This window comes from Pleurodeles waltl, chromosome 6, assembly GCF_031143425.1.
Source record: "Pleurodeles waltl isolate 20211129_DDA chromosome 6, aPleWal1.hap1.20221129, whole genome shotgun sequence".
NCBI classification, from domain to species: domain Eukaryota; kingdom Metazoa; phylum Chordata; class Amphibia; order Caudata; family Salamandridae; genus Pleurodeles; species Pleurodeles waltl.
This window is the reverse complement of record NC_090445.1, coordinates 609,263,784-609,281,117: the sequence shown is the minus strand read 5'-3', so window position 1 is coordinate 609,281,117 and position 17,334 is coordinate 609,263,784. Positions and strand designations below refer to the sequence as shown.

The following is a 17,334-nucleotide window of genomic DNA, read 5'->3' as shown; positions in this document are numbered from 1 at the left end:
AACAATCTGTGCAAATTGGGTTTCAGAAAACATATCCTTTGCACATCAACATGTAAAGTATTCTGGTTTGTTTTCATCCTATTAACATAGTTTTCATCACACAGAAATATAAAAAAGGTCTTTCACAATTACTGAAATATACTTTTAAATGTTTGCACAGTTTACTTAGTCATTTAAATGTTGTGTGTTAGGAAAAACCTGAAACCCTATATCAATTTATTTTACTTTCTAAGCAGCAGGCCACACAGTTCACCTCACAAAGTCCTGGAACTCTGCAGTCAGAAGGAAAACTAATTGTAAGAAAAACTGACTTTTGACCTCCGTCTGTGAATACAGAACAAATGTGACATAAGAACAAGATTTAAAGGCATCTTTTATTACCTGCCACTTTTCAACTGAACAGGACATCTGTTCAGTGTCAACTCGGACCAGTAAGTATTACAAATAGCTCGACAAGATGATTCCCCAGACCAAGGCATTGGCGCCAGTGCAGGATGTGCAAGCTCAATAGTGACAAACTTTGATAGGCGCCTGGGCTTTAGAGCTATTGTTATTCAGCCCTCTAGAAACAATTGAGTTGAGTGCCCCTCAGCCTTCTCAGGGAAGCCCACAAATTGAAGGTTGTTCCTCCACAAACGTCCCTCCATATCCTCCACCCTGTCATCCAGGCGAGCGGTGAGTGTCCAAAACCATTTTCCTGAGTGAGGCCACCTCCTACTTGAGTTCTGAAACCTGCCCCTCCGCCTCTGAGAGCCTCTCAGAGATTTTGCTGAAACATGTACAAAGTCGGCCCACCTCTAGTCCCATTTTGGCAATTTTTGCCAAGATAATTTCACAGGATCCTTTAATTTCCATCAGTAAGCCTGCCATATTGAGAAGCAGGGATTCATTAGGCAGATATTGCTTAGGCTGTTTGCCCACAGTACACTTCTGTGGGAGTGTGATTGCATACTTGTCTATTTTGTTGGCCTGCACAGTTTTATTGGGCTTATCTTTCACCATTGTGGCAGTCTAGGGTAGAAAACACAGGTCCCAACTGTCATGGTGTCCACAAGCGAGTATCCAGGTAAGCGTTGGACGCCCTCTCAGTGATCAGCCCTCTATATGTGTGGTGGCATACAAATTAAGGAGACGTAAGTATTGTTATCCTCCCAAGCGTGGTCTCCCTCCCTGCAGTGGGATGCACACCTGCCATCGCCACAAGCTCCAACCTCAGCGGCGTGCCAGTATGAACCCCCCTCCAATGGGCGCCAAAGATCAGGATGAGTTGCGTCCACCACTGGAGGGGAGCCCATACATTCTGAGAAGCATTACTAATCATGGGTCATGTGTAAAGATGAATGCAGATCCAGGTCTAGTAGCATCAGGGACCACACTTCAGCGCTCTCCCCCATGCTTGCTAGAGTCACAGTCTGGTATTTCAAATGCTAGGTGCAGGGGGCACAGGAACACGTTGGGCTAGAGATCATCGCTATTAGACGGTCCAGTCCAAAACCAGCTTAAGTACTTGCACAATGTGCTTGCCGGGGCTCCAGATTTGATGCAGGGGCGGGGGCTGTCAGAAGCATTTACTAGGAGGCCGGCTTCAGCCCGCACTGCCGCCAAAACCCAACATGGCAGCAAGTCCTCCTTCTGCATGCCAAGGGCAATGCAGGAAAGGGTCCTGGCAGCCCCAATGCCCGTCTCCAATCAGCCGCCTTACCAGTCTGGCTGGGTCCCAGCAGTTCCCCCGACCTCCGCCACATTCCTGTTTGGCCACGAGCAAGGCCCGTCAATCATGCAGCTCTCGCTGACTGGGCATAGGCACTCCAACAGTCATCCACCACCCTCCCTGGCCCCCAGCAGCAGCAGCACTCTTACCCAGTGGCTCCCGAAGTGCCCCCCTCAAGGTCGCTGTCACTCTGCCGAGGCCTGTCAGCAGCCACACCAGGCCTGGTCTCAAAGGTGGCTCGATGCCCGGATGGCACCACAACAGGGCAGTGGGAGGGGGGAGGAGTAGAGCAGTATGGGGATGCAGAATCCTTAGGATGCCTGTCTTTGAGGGCGATTAGCTAAGGATTGGAGGCGGATAATTATGGGGCCGACAGGAGCTCTGGGGAAAACGCTACCAGTTGGCCATCTTGCCAAGCCATCTGATCAGATGCTGCTTGTCGGTACCGGTGAAGTCCTCGATGCTCGAACTCAGAAACTTCGCTGGAAATTGGATCTCCTTCCGAGGGCAGCCCGACAAAAGTATCTAAGACACACTTGTTGCAGTTGAGGACAGGAGGAGTACACTCCTACACCAGCCAATGGTTCAGAATCTTGGGGGCACCACTTGGGTGGGGGGGGGGGCAAGGGGTAAGACTCACTCCAACAGAGGCCAGCAACAGGGTCCAGAGCAGGCCATGTAGGAACAGGTCAGCATGACAGTTGCAGGTATAGGGGCTTCTGGAAGCTTGTTGTGTCCCTGTAACTCAAACAGGATGTCAGCCAACTTGAGTCACTTATGGTGCCCTGGGGTCAAGGCAAGCAGGTTCAGTCTCCCTTCAAGTTCTTCAGAGCTGAACAGACCTTCTTCTGATTCTTCGCAGATCAAGGAGTGTTCTGAGGAGAGGTCTGAGAGCTCCACCTTTATGCTCACTACCAGCCTTGGGTGGAGGGCAATCCTTTGTCCATATCCTAAACCAGTCCAGGTCAGTACCTCCTCTCCCATTGGGTAGGAGCCAGCCTGACTAGAGAGACATCTCTAGGTGTGAGCTTCACCTGCCAGTGACATAGGGCATTTTTTGAAGGTCATAGTGGGGCTGGGCACGGCCCTATGCGATCCTGTCAAGGGAGCAGACTCTCTCTCCATATCCAGACCCCTTTGTTCAGTGGCTGGCAGCAATACACGGGAGCCACCAGGGGTCACACGACAGCTGGAAACTGAAAGGAAATCCTTTTGATTTTATGTAACAAAATGACAACTTTCTAAAAGTGTCATTTCGACAATAGTTATATAAAATATGGCTTTACCATTAAGTTAGATTTTAAATTACTATTAAATGAATCCTTGAAATCATGTTCTACCTATTCCCAAACCAAATGAGCATGCATGTGCAAGGGTGTGTTATGTTTGAAAGGAAGTGTGAACATGTGAGATTGTGAACATCTAACACATGCTGGGTGCACCACATGTATCTCCTGCCTCGAAGGACACTCAGTGCGCACTAACCTATTGTAGCATACATTAGGGCCGCTGTGTACTGTAAACAAAACAAAAAAAGAACAGAAGTCTAAGGAAGGACTCCAAATGAAGGATAAACAGTGCAATCCACTCCCGGGTCTCCTTACCCAAACTGTAGCAGCAGTGCGTCTCAGCCGTGTCAGTTTTCAGGAGCAAACCAGGAAGTGTTGGCCCTGTGGTTGCATGGCTTGGGGTACTGAAGAAGAACACTAGTGTAGAAATACCACTGCTTGAAAACAATCAATCGTGTCCTCTGCAGTGCCCCAGAAAGAAATCAGGAGGTGCACGTGATTGTAAGAATACCAGTCCATGACAGCAGTGGGTATGTACAAAGAGGCATGCCAAAAACAAAACACATCATGCTCAGTCCATGTTAAACTCGAGGACTGTAAAAACGGTGCGCAAAGAATCACACATTTTAAGAGATTGCAAAAAAAATGCAAAGTCCAGGGGTCTGCAATGAGTTCCCAAATAGGCATAATGCAAAGAAGGGAAAAAAGGAAAAAGGAAAAGAAGAGGCAGAGAGAGGAACTACGATAGTGGAAGACCTCATGTACATTCAAGAGAAACATAACGTGAGCACAAAATGGTACAAAAGACCCCCATATCACATCATAGCAGTGGCGCAAGTCAGTTGTGAACAACCAAATGCACTCAGTAAGTCCACAATATCATCAAATAATCGATGTGGGCTGACACCATTCACCTTGAGTGTCGAGGCTATTCTCCATTGATCCCACTCGCTGGATCCAATGGCATTCCAGTGCAAATAATTTAGCGTTGCGGTTGTCTCCTCTCGGGTCAGCTTGTAGGACCTCCATGACTTGCCATCGAATTTGGTTGGCTGTGTATCCCACAGCTGTGTAATGTTCTACCAAGGGTGCCCCAGCAGTCCTGTTTTTATGCTGCAGAATTTGTGATTTTACCTTTTGGGTAGTCTGTCCTACATAAATCATCTGGTAGGGGCACCAAGTGGCATACATAAAATTTTGGGAGTTGCGATTTAAATAATATCTTAGTGTGTATGATACGTTCCCATGTGAAGAGATCTTGGTTTCATTACACATTTGACATGCTGTACATCACCCATATTTGTAATGGCCCCAAAGAAGTTGGTAGACCCCCCTGAGAGTGGATGGTAGGGGCTCCTATCTTTGGTAAAGCTGCTCTGATGAGTTTATCTCTTACATTCAGGTCTCTTTTGAAACAGCAAAGGGCCACGTCCTTGTGATCAATGGTGTCGCCTATCAAGTTCCAGTGTCTAAAAATAATTTTATGTATAGCATTACTGTCAGTGTTGTATGTACTGACAAAGATCAAGCAATCTTCTTTCTCATTAACGCACTTCAGGGGTGAGTAGGTGTTCCCTGTGTGCATACCATGCTCTTTTTGTGGATCTCCGTAGTAACTCTGTGGGGTAACCTCTCTGTAAGATGAGAAATTAGTATAATAGAGTCACAAAAGAAATCCTGTTTGTAGCAGTTCCAACGAATCGTGAGGAACTGTCCATATGGGAAATTATCTCTCAAGCCTCTCGTACGGTAGCTGAAGTACATGAGGAGGGAATTTATTTCTGTGGGTTTCCTGTACAAAGAAGTATAGAGAAACTCATTTCTGCTCCAATGGTGAGGACCAAGAAAGAAATGTGTGACTTATTGTGTTTCTCCGTGAATTTTATATCCGTGGAGAAAAGCTAATCCATAGGCTGAAATTGGCAAGTTCTTCATCAGTGTCTTCCCATATAAGAAATACATTGTCAATGTAGCGGTACCATTGGATGATGTTGGATTTAAAGTGATTAGTATTGTTGAAAAGGTGTGTGCTTTCATAATCATCCATGAAGAGGTTTGCTATATGCATGTCAAGAAATTAAAAGTAATTGGAAGTAATTTTTCTCCAGTGCTAGTTTAGTCGTCAACTAGGAGTGTAGTAGGTGTCCAGCGTGGTTGCTCCTTGGTGTCTAAGGATTTTTGAATAACCCTGTGGGCCTCTTGCTGATGGATGTTAGTCTAGAGCGCCTAGATGTCCATAGTCACTAAAAACTGGGAGGAGATGTTAAAGGGTTTCTCTTCTGTCTGTTTGATGAAGTCCATACTGTCCCTCTCAAAGGACCGTGTATGTGGCACAAATGGTTTCAAGAAGATGTCAATAAATTGGCAGATAGCTTCCAATAGAGATCCACACCACATGACAATGGGAAGCCAAGGGAGACTGGAAATAGTTTGATGGACCTTCGGGAGGGTATACAAAACTGTGTCACATTCAAAAATGGTGTTCATGTTCAGAAAGGTATCCTAATTCCAGACCCTCATCCGTGATACTTTTAATCACGGACCTAGCCTCTGGAGTGGGATCACCTTTCAGTTTGGTGAAGTGCTCCCCCCGCTAGTTGGCTTAGTACCTCTGCAACCTCTGACCCTGCATCCTTGCAGGCAGGTCGCTTCCTCCTCACCACTGCTCCGGTAAGTGCTGCCATTGTTTTGGGCTTGTCTGGGCTTGTTGGCTTCTCCTCTCCCGGAAGGTTCGCGCTGCTGCTTCCCCGCGGCCCCGCCCCCTCCCTCATCCTTGGAGCTCTTCCCGCTCCCGACTCCTACTGCGCCTGCCCCCCTGCACTCCCATTGGAGGTGTCCCTCCCTCCTCCCAGCTGCCACTCCCTCCCACCTCCCCTCTTATGCCGGCCGCAGCGCGCCAAAGACAAGCCCGTCTGCGCCCATCCGCGCCCAGCGCCAGACCCCCTGGCCAACACGCCTCCCGCGCCACAGAACACCTTTACACTGCCAACGAACTCCACACCCTTAAACCAGGACGCTCCTCCATCTGCTTCCAGTCCACACCGATGCGCACCAAAGGACCCTTCTCCTGCAAAGCCTGCAATTTCACCTGCAACCTAACCTTCAAACTCCAAATCAAAACAGACAAACGCCTAAGATGCATCCTACTTAACACCCGCTCCGTCCACAAACATGCAATTGAACTCTGGGACCTCCTGACCACATAATCGCCCGACGACGCATTCTTCACCGAAACCTGGATGAATTCGGCTTCGGAACCAGATGTAGCCATAGCCATACCAGAAAACTACAAGATCACCAGAAGAAACCGAATCAACAGACCAGGAGGAGGAATCGCCATAGTCCACAAAAACACCATAAGAGTCTCCACCAACTCCCACAACACCATCAACTCCGCCGAGCACCTCCACTTCAAAATCCACATCAACGCCAACAACACATTCGGAGGAACACTGGTCTACAGACCCCCTGGACCCAGACCGCAGTTCTGCGACGACATCGCCGACGCCATCAGCTCCCAAGCCTTCGCCTCAACAGACTACATCCTCCTCGGTGACCTAAACTTCCACCTAGAAAATACCAACTATATCAACACCACCAACCTAATCGACAACCTCGCCAACTTCGGCCTCAAGCAACTCGTCACTTCACCCACCCACTCCGCAGGCCACACACTCGACCCCATCTTCTCAGCCAGCAACCACGTCTCTTTCAGCCACACCACCGAACTCAGCTGGACAGACCACCGCTGCATCCACTTCTCCTACCAGAAACCAGTCACTCACCACCACCGCACTCAACACCCCTGACGCAACTGGAGCAAAATATCAACAGATCAACTGATCTCCACTCTCGCCCGGGCCCCACCCCCTGGCACCCCAGACCCCAACACAGCCACCACCAACCTGCATCGCTGGATAGAAGATTGCCCCAACACCCTTGCACCGCTCAAAAAAAAAAAATACACCTCCCACAGAATCAAGGCCAGCTGGTTCACCCCAGAACTACAGGAATCTAAACGGCTATGTCGCAGAATGGAAAAAACCTGGCACCTTGACCCTACCAACTCCAACCACACCGCTTTCAAGGATGCCCTACGCAAACATCACCAACTGATCCGCACCACCAAAAGGACCCATTTCAAAAACCGCATCGACGCCAACGCTCCCAACAGTAAAGAGCTTTTCAGCATCATCAATGAGCTCTCCACCCCCAGGATCTGCTCCAACGAACCCCCTCCATCACAGAAGTTTTGCAACTCACTGGCAACCCACTTCCGTCGAAAGATAGAAGAAATCCACAATAGCTTCAAACCCCAGACCCACCAGCTGACTACAGACACCCAAGAACCCAACGCTCCAAGCAACACCCACCTCCTCCACACCTGGACCCCTGTCAACATAGAGGACACCGCCACCACCATGGCGTCCATCCACTCCGGATCACCATCGGACCCCTGCCCACACCATATCTTCAATAAGGCAAACATCATCACCGCCCCCCACCTCTGCAAAACCATCAACAGCTCCTTTGAGTCAGCCACCTTCCCAGAAAGATGGAAGCACGCAGAAATCAACGCCCTGCTGAAGAAACCAAAGGCAGACCCTGACGACCCCCAGAACTACCGGCAGATCTCCCTCCTCCCCTTCCCAGCCAAGGTCATCGAAAAAATCATAAACAGCCAACTATCCCGGTTCCTGGAAGACAGCAAGGTACTCGACACCTCCCAATCCGGATTCCGCAGAAACCACAGCACCGAGACTGCACTTATTGCTGCCACAGACGACATTAGGACCATGCTCGATGAAGGAGAAACAGCAGCACAGATCCTCCTGGACCTCTCCGCAGCTTTCGACACGGTATGTCATCACAATCTCCGCACACGTCTCCACAACGCTGGAATCCGCGACAAGCCACTCGACTGGATCTCGTCATTTCTCTCAGGCAGAACCCAGAGAGTCCGCCTCCCACCGTTCCTGTAAGAAGCCTCCAGAATCATCTGTGGCGTTCCCCAAGGATCTCCGCTCAGCCCCACTCTCTTCAACGTTTACATGGCCCCCCTCACCAACATCACACGAACCCACCACATCAACATAGTTTCCTACACAGACGACACTCAGCTCATCCCCTCCCTCACGAAAGACCCTACAACTGCAAAGAACAACCTCCACAACGGACTTCACGCCATCGCCAGCTGGATGGAATCAAGCCACCTCAAGTTAAACACAGATAAGACAGAAATCCTCATCTTTGGCACCAACCCCTCAACTTGGAATGACTCCTGGTGGCCCACCTCCATAGGAACTGCGCCCTCACCCACCACCCACGCACGCAACCTAGGCTTGATCTTGGACTCCACACTCAGCATGACTCAGCAGGTCAATGCCATCTCCTCCTCTTCTTGCTACAACACTCTCCACATGCTCCGCAAAATCTTCAAGTGGATTCCCGTCGAAACCAGGAAAACTGTCACCCACGCCCTGGTCAGCAGCCGATTGGACTACAGAAACACCCTATATGCAGGAATAACAACCAACCTCCTAACAAAGTTGCAAAGACTCCAGAACGCATCCGCCCGCCTCATTCTGGACATCCCACGCCGCGACCACATTTCCCCCCCACCTCAGAGACCTTCATTGGCTACCAGTATCAAAGAGGATCACCTTCAAACTCCTCATCCACGCACACAAGGTCTTCCATGACACAGGACCAGCCTACCTCAACGACAGACTCACCTTCCACACCCCCACCCGCAATCTTCGCTCCGCCAGCCTCGCCTCCATCCCACGCATCTGCCACACCAGTGCCGGAGGAAGATCCTTCTCTCACCTAGCCGCCAAGACCTGGAACTCCCTACCGCTCCACCTTTGCCACACCCAAGACCTCTTGACATTCAGGAAACGCCTCAAAACATGGCTCTATGACCAGTAGCTCCCCACCCGCAGCGCCTTGAGACCCTAACGGGTGATTAGCGCGCTCTATAAATCCTTGATTGATTGATTGATTGCACAGTAGGCCTATCTGTCTTGTAGGACTATGCCCTCACCCTTATCAGCTGTCTTAATTACAATATTTTAATTGCGTGCAAGATTGGTAAGTGATTCACTTTCATATACTGTGGTGCTGTAGCGCATGTACTTCCTAGTTTTGAATAGTTTGTAAACTTGCTTGCTGATAACATTCTCGAATGCAAGTAATTCTGCAGGAATAGAACTTAAAGGAGGGTGTGCATACATGCTCAGTTGGTTTGACGCCTGTTCCAGTTTCTTGTTAAAAACGCATATTTGTCGTTTTCTGGTCAGGAATACTTTTACCTTTCCGCGTCAGGGATATTTTGGCAAGTTGGTTTCACGTCCACTGCGTGTCCATCTTCTCTTTCTATACTCCTTCGCTTTCCTTCTGCTTTGTATTGGATTTGACCCCTTTATAGAATGAGCATGGATTTTCCTCATTTCCCACAGAAAGAAATGTGAGTGAGATTCCTTTCATGAAAACTTGCCCCTGATTATTTCAGGGCTGGTAAAAATTGTTCTTATAACTTTAACCAATTGCTTAGTCAGCTCTGTTACTAAGCTAGGACTGATTTGTGGGTACCCTTGACCCATAGGTGTCTGTCTACCTTTACTTTGTCCTCATGAAGACCCTAGAGGATTCTACCTATTAAAGGGGTCGAAACATTGACTTGATTTAGTGCTTCATAACTTTGGGTTTCAGTCCCTCAATTAAGTAATCCAAAGGCTTTTGGTGACCGGTGTATTCTTTGTACATTTTGTAAATAGGTATCATTTTGCTATGGTTCACTGATAAACATGTTCACTGCACCGTCACTTGGAGCACCTTTTTTCCTTCTATATATGGCTTGAAAAATCAATATAGAAAATACTTGCTTTATAGTGTATGTAATCTTTCTCTTGGAAATAAGTAATTGTTGCTGATTGTTGGCTGCACTCTGCCTTACCTGGCTTTGTGAGATCCTGCGTTAGAACAGCCTGAAGGAGTCACAGAAGGTTTTTTTTCCATCCTGGGTCCCCTGATAACCTTACTACTTGAATTACCTCCAAATGACCTGCAGTTCTACAGATATTGCTTTTCAACTGTATGATAAGACCCTAAGCTTAAACCAGTGCTACTCCTGCTACATGTACTAACTGCAGCTAGCATTTTTTGAAGTACAGATATCTGAAGTTGGAGACTACTTCGGTTGCTAAAGGCGACACCTCTAACTCCCCTCTAAAAGTTCACACTTAAGACCAGTTAGAATTGCAGATGGCCCTTCTGAACTGTGCAGGGTGCCTCTGTTACCAGGCACCCAATCCCTGGTGCAGCATTCACTGAATAGTGGTTCCTTTTACAACAGGCTAACCTCCTCTTGCCAATTGGAACATTGTTTTTCGTGCTGCAAATAAGTGTTCACTTTGGTGTTTTGGTGTTTTTTTGCACGTTTGGCATGACTTCAACAGCCAATACGCTTACACACTGAGCGAGTCTCTACTTTCACGCTGGACTTTTGAGAAAGTAAGAAAAAGTGTGGATTCACTATATTATCCTTAATACCTTTGTAAGATTAAGTCTTGTACTTAGAGCCCTTGAGAAATGTTGCCCATAGTCTGGACCACTAGAATTATGCGATTTTGTGGCCATGGCTTTTTCTTCATATTTATGGATTTGCTGGATTTGCCGCATAATGCTTCTTCTGCAGCATAGTTTACAGATTTTAACAAGATATTTTTTTTTTTGCCTCAAACTGATTAAAAGTTACTAAAACAAAACTAGCGACACGTGTTGCCCCAAAGTGAAAGATCCTTCTTAAAGTTCAATGGGTCACCTTTCTGTTGCTTATTTGAGTGTTCAGTTGGTAATAATGAAGCGAAAGCTTTGCCCAGACAGTGTTGGTATGTGTAAAAATGACAAAGTAATAAAGCAATACAATAACACAATCTGACGCATAATTTGCCTTTTCTTGCTGCATAATGTAGTAAACAGTGCTGCATAATTTGGCTCCTTCCTGTGTCATAATTCTATGGGCTCTGTCCATATAAAGACTAGACATCTGAAGATTTCAACATACTGCAAAAGACTTGCAATCTCTGGCCCAGAGTACAATATTACCCATGTAGAGAAAACTACTAAGAGAGCTACTCAAATACACATGAAGATACCATAATCTTCAAGGAAACAACAGTATAGTTATAAATAATAATACCTATATATAACAGACCAGTTATAGACACAAGATATCAGGCTGCTATACTCAAGCGGTTAAGCACTGATAGAATAATCCTGTTACATGATTTTATATGAATTTTTTATTTTTATTATTCAATGATAATACAATCATAGGAAAATATACATTATTTCATGAAAAACAGACAGAGTACTTAAATCAGGCATACCACAAGCACAATGGACAAAATAAATGTAAAGGAGTGTCTTATCTACAAGTGAAACATGACATCAATAAAGCTAGTCCTAATAACATAGTGAAGCTAAAACAATTCTTAATGATAGAGATATATAAATATAAATTCTTCTAGTACATTAATATTGATAATCTAATACATAAAAAGAAAAACAATGCTGACAATGTTAAACAGCTCCAGACTGTATGCACGAAGGTGCCCTCCTCCATCCCACATCAAAGACAGAGGGGAGATCCCACAACACCCATACTCCAGAGCCGGTGTCTGGTATATTAAACTCTGTGTAAGTATTTGAATTGAATCTGGCGGAGGTGCGATGAGATAGCTACCTCGCATGGTGCCCCTAGGGCGTCTGTCCAGTCCTCTGCGTCAATGTGTCTCTGCCATTCTGCCGGGAGAGTGGGCAATGTAGTGGAGCTATTCATGACCATTGACCAGTGGATCTGTGTAATCTTATGAGTGCCCAAATCACCTATTAAGAACTCACCCTCCAATGGGTTGATGAAATATATAAGGGAAATATATATAAGGGGATGTGTATATAAGGGGAAATGGCATGACAGAACTGTAGGACCTGTAAAACTGGCTACGGTGGAGTTGAAAATCCACTTGTGGTGCTTGATATGATGTCCCACATGACGTCGCCCAGTGTGGATATCCCTATGCCATCTCTTTGTCAGAACCCATCCAAGGAAGCAACGTGTCGAAGATGAATGCTCCGCCACAAAGGAGTCACCCGCGTCAGTTTTCCCCACCACACCACCCCATCTACAGGAGGGAGCGCTGCCATAAAGATATGACGACCTGCGTCGCTCGGGGAAGGGAGCAAAGCCCTTTTCCACTGTAGAGGAAGTCTAGAAGAGACATGTGACCCATCACCCATCACCCATCTCTCTGTTGCATATGCTGGGTCATCCTGAGCGCCATACCACCAGTCGTTGTTGATGAGGAGATGGGACGCGGCGTAGTAGGAGTGGAAGCCAGCTGCCCCAATGCCCCCGCAATATTTGGACTGGAAACATGTTCGTAGGGCTAGGCTTCTGGAGTTGGTACAACATACGAGGAATCAAGACCACTTTAAAGATCGCCAATCGGCCCAATAAAGATAATGACAGCCGGAACAATGCCTTTACCTTCTCTTTAATGCGCGATAGCAGCGGACCAAATTTGAAGGACCAAGACACAGTGGCATCTGGGGAGATAAACACTTCTAAATATTTAAACCTGTTGGTAGTAATCCAGCAGCCCAGTCCATATTGCAAGCGGAGCCACCCACAGGGAACACCACTGACTTCTCAATATTCATATACAGCCCAGAGGTCTGGCAAAGACCTTCATGATCTGTAAAATGCGGGGACCAGAAGTCTCAAGGTTTGTAAATAAGAATAATACGTCATCGGTGTATAGTGCTATCCTGTAGGACAATTCAAGCGACCAGTCAAAGCCTCTCACCTTGGCATCTACCCTTATCCATGTTGCCAAGGGTTCTATCCCGAAGGTGAACAACAGGGAGGACAAGGGGCAACCCTATCACGTGCCCCTGTAGATCTGAAAAGGAGTTGAAGCCAAGCCAACCACATTCACTGAGGAAGTCAGACCAGTATAAAGGAGGCTAACATAGGACAGGAATCGCAGGCCGAGGTTAATGTGCCCAAGGAGAGCAAAGAGGTACTCCCAAATGACCGAGTCAAAGGCTTTGTCCATGGCCAGTCTTGCATTTTAGCCCCATATTTGTTTAATTACGAAGGAAGATTGACATGTCATAGATATAAGCCCGCACTTCAGGGAACTTTAAGTGCCAATCTTTCCCAAATCACTACTATTTATTGAGAACAAGAAGTTTGGGGTTGTTAGATCTTGGTGTAGTTTTGCAGAATGATTGGAAATAGAGTAAACCTACAGCAGAACTCATTAAATGCGTCTTCCCGCGTCTGGGAGACAGTTTCACAGATTTAGGTTTTGTCCCAGATAAATACGTCCCACTTTATTAAAACAAGATAGATTCTGTACTGCTCTGCCATAGAAGATGAAGGGTACGGCTTACACCTCTATCCTATAATCAATTCAGATTAGTTTAATGAGGGACTAGTTTGAGTTTGCCTTGATATGCTACCACATAAGCTTCAAGATTACAGGTTGTCCTTATTCCTCTGAGTATTTGTATGCCTGTGACTTCGGCTCTTTATTTGGTAGGGCTTGTGCCTCTTTCACCTCTTCCCCTCATGTCTGGCCATCACTCCAATCTTGAAAGAGATTTTGCCACTTTCAAAACTTCATTTGTTGCCTAGAATTTCCAAATTGGTCACTTACGTTTCTCGTTGACATCAGTATATGGTTTTCAAAAGAACATATAGTGGAACACATTGTAGCAATCAGAGTTAAAGTTCTTAGATGTATAGTATTTCAGCATCATGTTGACAGCAACAGGTTCCATAAATACATTAGGAGTACAACATCAAAACTACCAGATATGAGTGTGTATTTTTTTATTCTAGCAAATTAGTACTAGTAAATAGTAATAACTTTTATTACAGGATGGAGGAGAAAAGAATAAAAGGATGGTGACATTTAACAAAGTTGGTCCATTTTGCTTGCTGTGAAGTAAACTGCATTGATTTTTGTGAAAATGTTAGTACCCTATCTACAAATGATAGAACTGTAATCTGTGTGATACTTCTACTGTATTATTAAATGGGTCTTGCTGGAGAACTCCGTTTATCTTGACAACTGAGTTAGTTTCCTCTCATCTTCCACAGTGACTGCCTCCATATGGTGGAACCAATGCCTGTACCAGGGCCCGATGTCGAGGCCTATTGTCTGCTGTGTGAATGTAAATATGAGGAGCGAAGTACCACCATCATCAAGGTAAATGGGTTCAAAAAAATGAAAAGAAAGATAGAAGATGAGACAGAGAAATGGATCTTTTAGATTAGAGAGGGGCTAGGCCGTGATTGGCTGGTGAGAGATGACAATGTAATTGACCCAAGTTGCAAGAGGGACTCTGGGACAGAGGGAGGAATCCCAAGCCAAGGGACAGAGAGGAGGTCCGTTAGTGTGAGCGGAGCTTAGTGAGGGATGGTGTCTTGACTGTTAGAGAATAGTTTTACATTGACAGTGGTAGATGCCAATTGCAAGGAAAGTAAAGAGTCTCCTCTCGTTGGCACCATTTTACATTGTGTAAGATTTCTCAGTATATTCAAAACAGTTTTAGTGTAGTTTGGCATGTTATTATCTTGCCTATTTCTATTTGTTGATACGTTGTGAGTGCAGCTTCTTTCCTTTTCAAAATCACACCCTGCTGCTAACTATGAGCACCACTAATTTCCTCTGCATAGGTTGCTCTCTGCCGTACTTTGTCGTTAGTGGGCCCCCTGCTCTCTGCGTCCCCCACTCTGTCCTCTGCATTTCACCTTCAGGATTCCAACATCTGTTGTTCATCCCAAGTATCCTTCACCCAACACTATGAAGGTAGATGATTTTTAGCCTTCTAGTGCAATCCTTTGAGGCATTGCCAAGTATTATGCTCAGACGAACGCCCTGTGCTCACGTCCAACAGGCGGGCTCATTGCCCTCTGCTGGTCACACGGGTGCCCCTCACCCACCTCCTGATAGCCTGGCTCACTGTCCTCTGCCCTTCAAGATGGGCATCCCTAGGATACCATCCCTTAGAAAGCTCATCTCTCCGTGCACTGGCCTCCACTCACTCTTTGGATTACCCCCTCTGTCGCAGAGTCCCTCTTGCAGTTTGGGTCAATATTATTCTCACCCTCTCTCAACCAATCAGAGCCGTATCCTGCACTCTGCTACCTACACTGGCCACCTGTTGACCATCTCCTCACAGATGGAATATTTTCTGGCCAACCTGGGTACCCCCTTATCCACCTCATCTTATGATGGCTTACTTTCCTCTCCTGACTAGTCTGGACAATCCTTTCCAGTTTTAACTGGAGACCCTTGTTGTCAGCCATATGTACCTCACAGGTTCAACTCTCGGTCTCCGATAGCTACAAAATTTAAAAATAGATTGCAAGAGTTTTGGGTAAGAATTATTTACTGTCTCTTGGACAGCGTTAATTTAATTATTTCATTTCTTGATGTAATCAGCTACTGTTACTGAAACTTGACGACTCCTAATTAACCTGCAGTTAAGCTAATAATTAAGCCTACATCGCACACATACGCACCCCATTAACAACCCTACATCTCTTACTGGCACCCTCACGTTGCACCTCCCCCTCCCCCTACTCATAACAAACCTGGTATCTTTATGGGTGGGTGAGAGGATGAGTTGCTCAGGCTGGTGAATTCTTCTGCCTTGGTTCTAACTGCTATCCTTTGTCCTCCTTTGGTCTCCAGACTGCATCAGTATTGTACATGCTCAGCTGCAGCACACTCACAACTCCAGACAGCATCCAACGTTTTGCCTCCTGTGGGTGCGCTTAGACCATTTGTCGCTTTTACCCCACTAAGGTGATGGTCGAACTTACATGCGGAGCAGTATGAGGGTGCTTCTCAACAGCACCGATCTTCCTTTTCTGCCCGATAGATTTTCAGTAGGCAGTGGGATTTCAGTGAGAGAGTGCTGGCATTTGAGTAGGGCTCGTGCAATGGAGGCTCAGGGTTGAAAATCCAAGAAGAGACTGATGAGCAGAAATAGTATGAGTTACTGAGAGGAGCAAACCATCGTAGCCGTGGGGAACCAGGATTGTTTCAAAGCATTTCACTTGTGCCCAGTGAGATGAGGGGCCTACTCTACCCCATTTATGGCTTTGTGTTAGACTTAAATGCAGTAGAAGACCATTTTTCTCGCTTGCGCTATGGTCAGTAGCACCTTTGCCACTGCTAAGGTCCACCCTGGTAATCATTGGTGCTGGTGTTTTTGAGTGTGGCCACAACACAATTTGTTGGTGAATGAGGCTTATTCTGTTGCTGCCGGAGCTGTCAATTGTCCGTTGTGGGGAGTGTGAAGATTCTATGTCTGCCACCTGTGTTGACAAAACATACACATGCACACGCCCTACCGCTCTGTCCCCTCCTTCTAATCATGTTGAAAGCAATAGTTTCTTGTATGAATACTGTTAACTGTGGAAGATGTCAACAGAATGAGACCCCCAGGAAGTACTGACCATGCATTCAGAGGGAATGTCCCTCTTTCGTGAAGGCACCAAAATTCACCTGGGCAGTCTGGCTTTCGGCAAACTGTTTGTAAATGCGAGCAAGATTACAGAGACTGAGGACAGAAATAGGCACCACAGCAGCAGTGTGTATAATAAGGGTGAAGGGGGGATTGCTACCACCATATTTGTTCTAATGGCTGCTAACGGACAATGTATCTTGACCAACTGATGGTTTCAATTTGATAAGAAGCAAATGAAGTGTGTAATGTGTGACTACAATGCCATAATATAGAACATCATGGTGTGTGCTTGATTTTACAGTTCATCATCATCTTTTACCTGGCAGTGGTGGGGGCTCTTCTACTCTACATGGCCTTTCTCATGTTGGTGGACCCCCTAGTACGGAAACGGCAACCCTACGCCCAGCCTCTGCTCAACGAAGAGGAGAACGAGGTGAGATGGAAAGCTGGTTACATGTATGAGCAGTAGCACCTTGTCGCAACTGAGAATTGGGAATGGGATGAATAGACTGAGTATCACACCAGTCCAGCCAACCCATTTGATAGCATGAGGTAAAGAACTAAGTATGAACTTGTGTACTCCATCTGTACTCTCCGGAGCATCAGAATGTCGTAGAGGCCAAGGTAACTAGAAGCGCATTAAACTCACTTTCTTCCCACATTAAAGTACGACTGAGGTAATATGCGTGGGTATGCAATAACCTGGTAGGGTCTGTTAATTTTTTTTCCATACACTGTGAGTATTTGAGGCTCTGCTTCAGATAAGGAAGTATGCTC

At 46.4% G+C, this 17,334-nt stretch overlaps 1 protein-coding gene across 2 annotated transcripts in view; it reads left to right on the top strand.

Annotated features, from left to right (window-relative positions):
- The window catches only part of TMEM9 (transmembrane protein 9), a 207,571-nt gene that overhangs the window by 103,850 nt on the left and 86,387 nt on the right, over positions 1-17,334 (top strand). For both annotated transcript variants that reach the window (XM_069238891.1, XM_069238892.1), the window contains exons 4-5: positions 14,177-14,285; positions 16,859-16,990. In XM_069238891.1, coding sequence (XP_069094992.1) covers positions 14,177-14,285; positions 16,859-16,990 — 241 coding nt within the window. The remainder of the gene's footprint in view (positions 1-14,176; positions 14,286-16,858; positions 16,991-17,334) is intronic.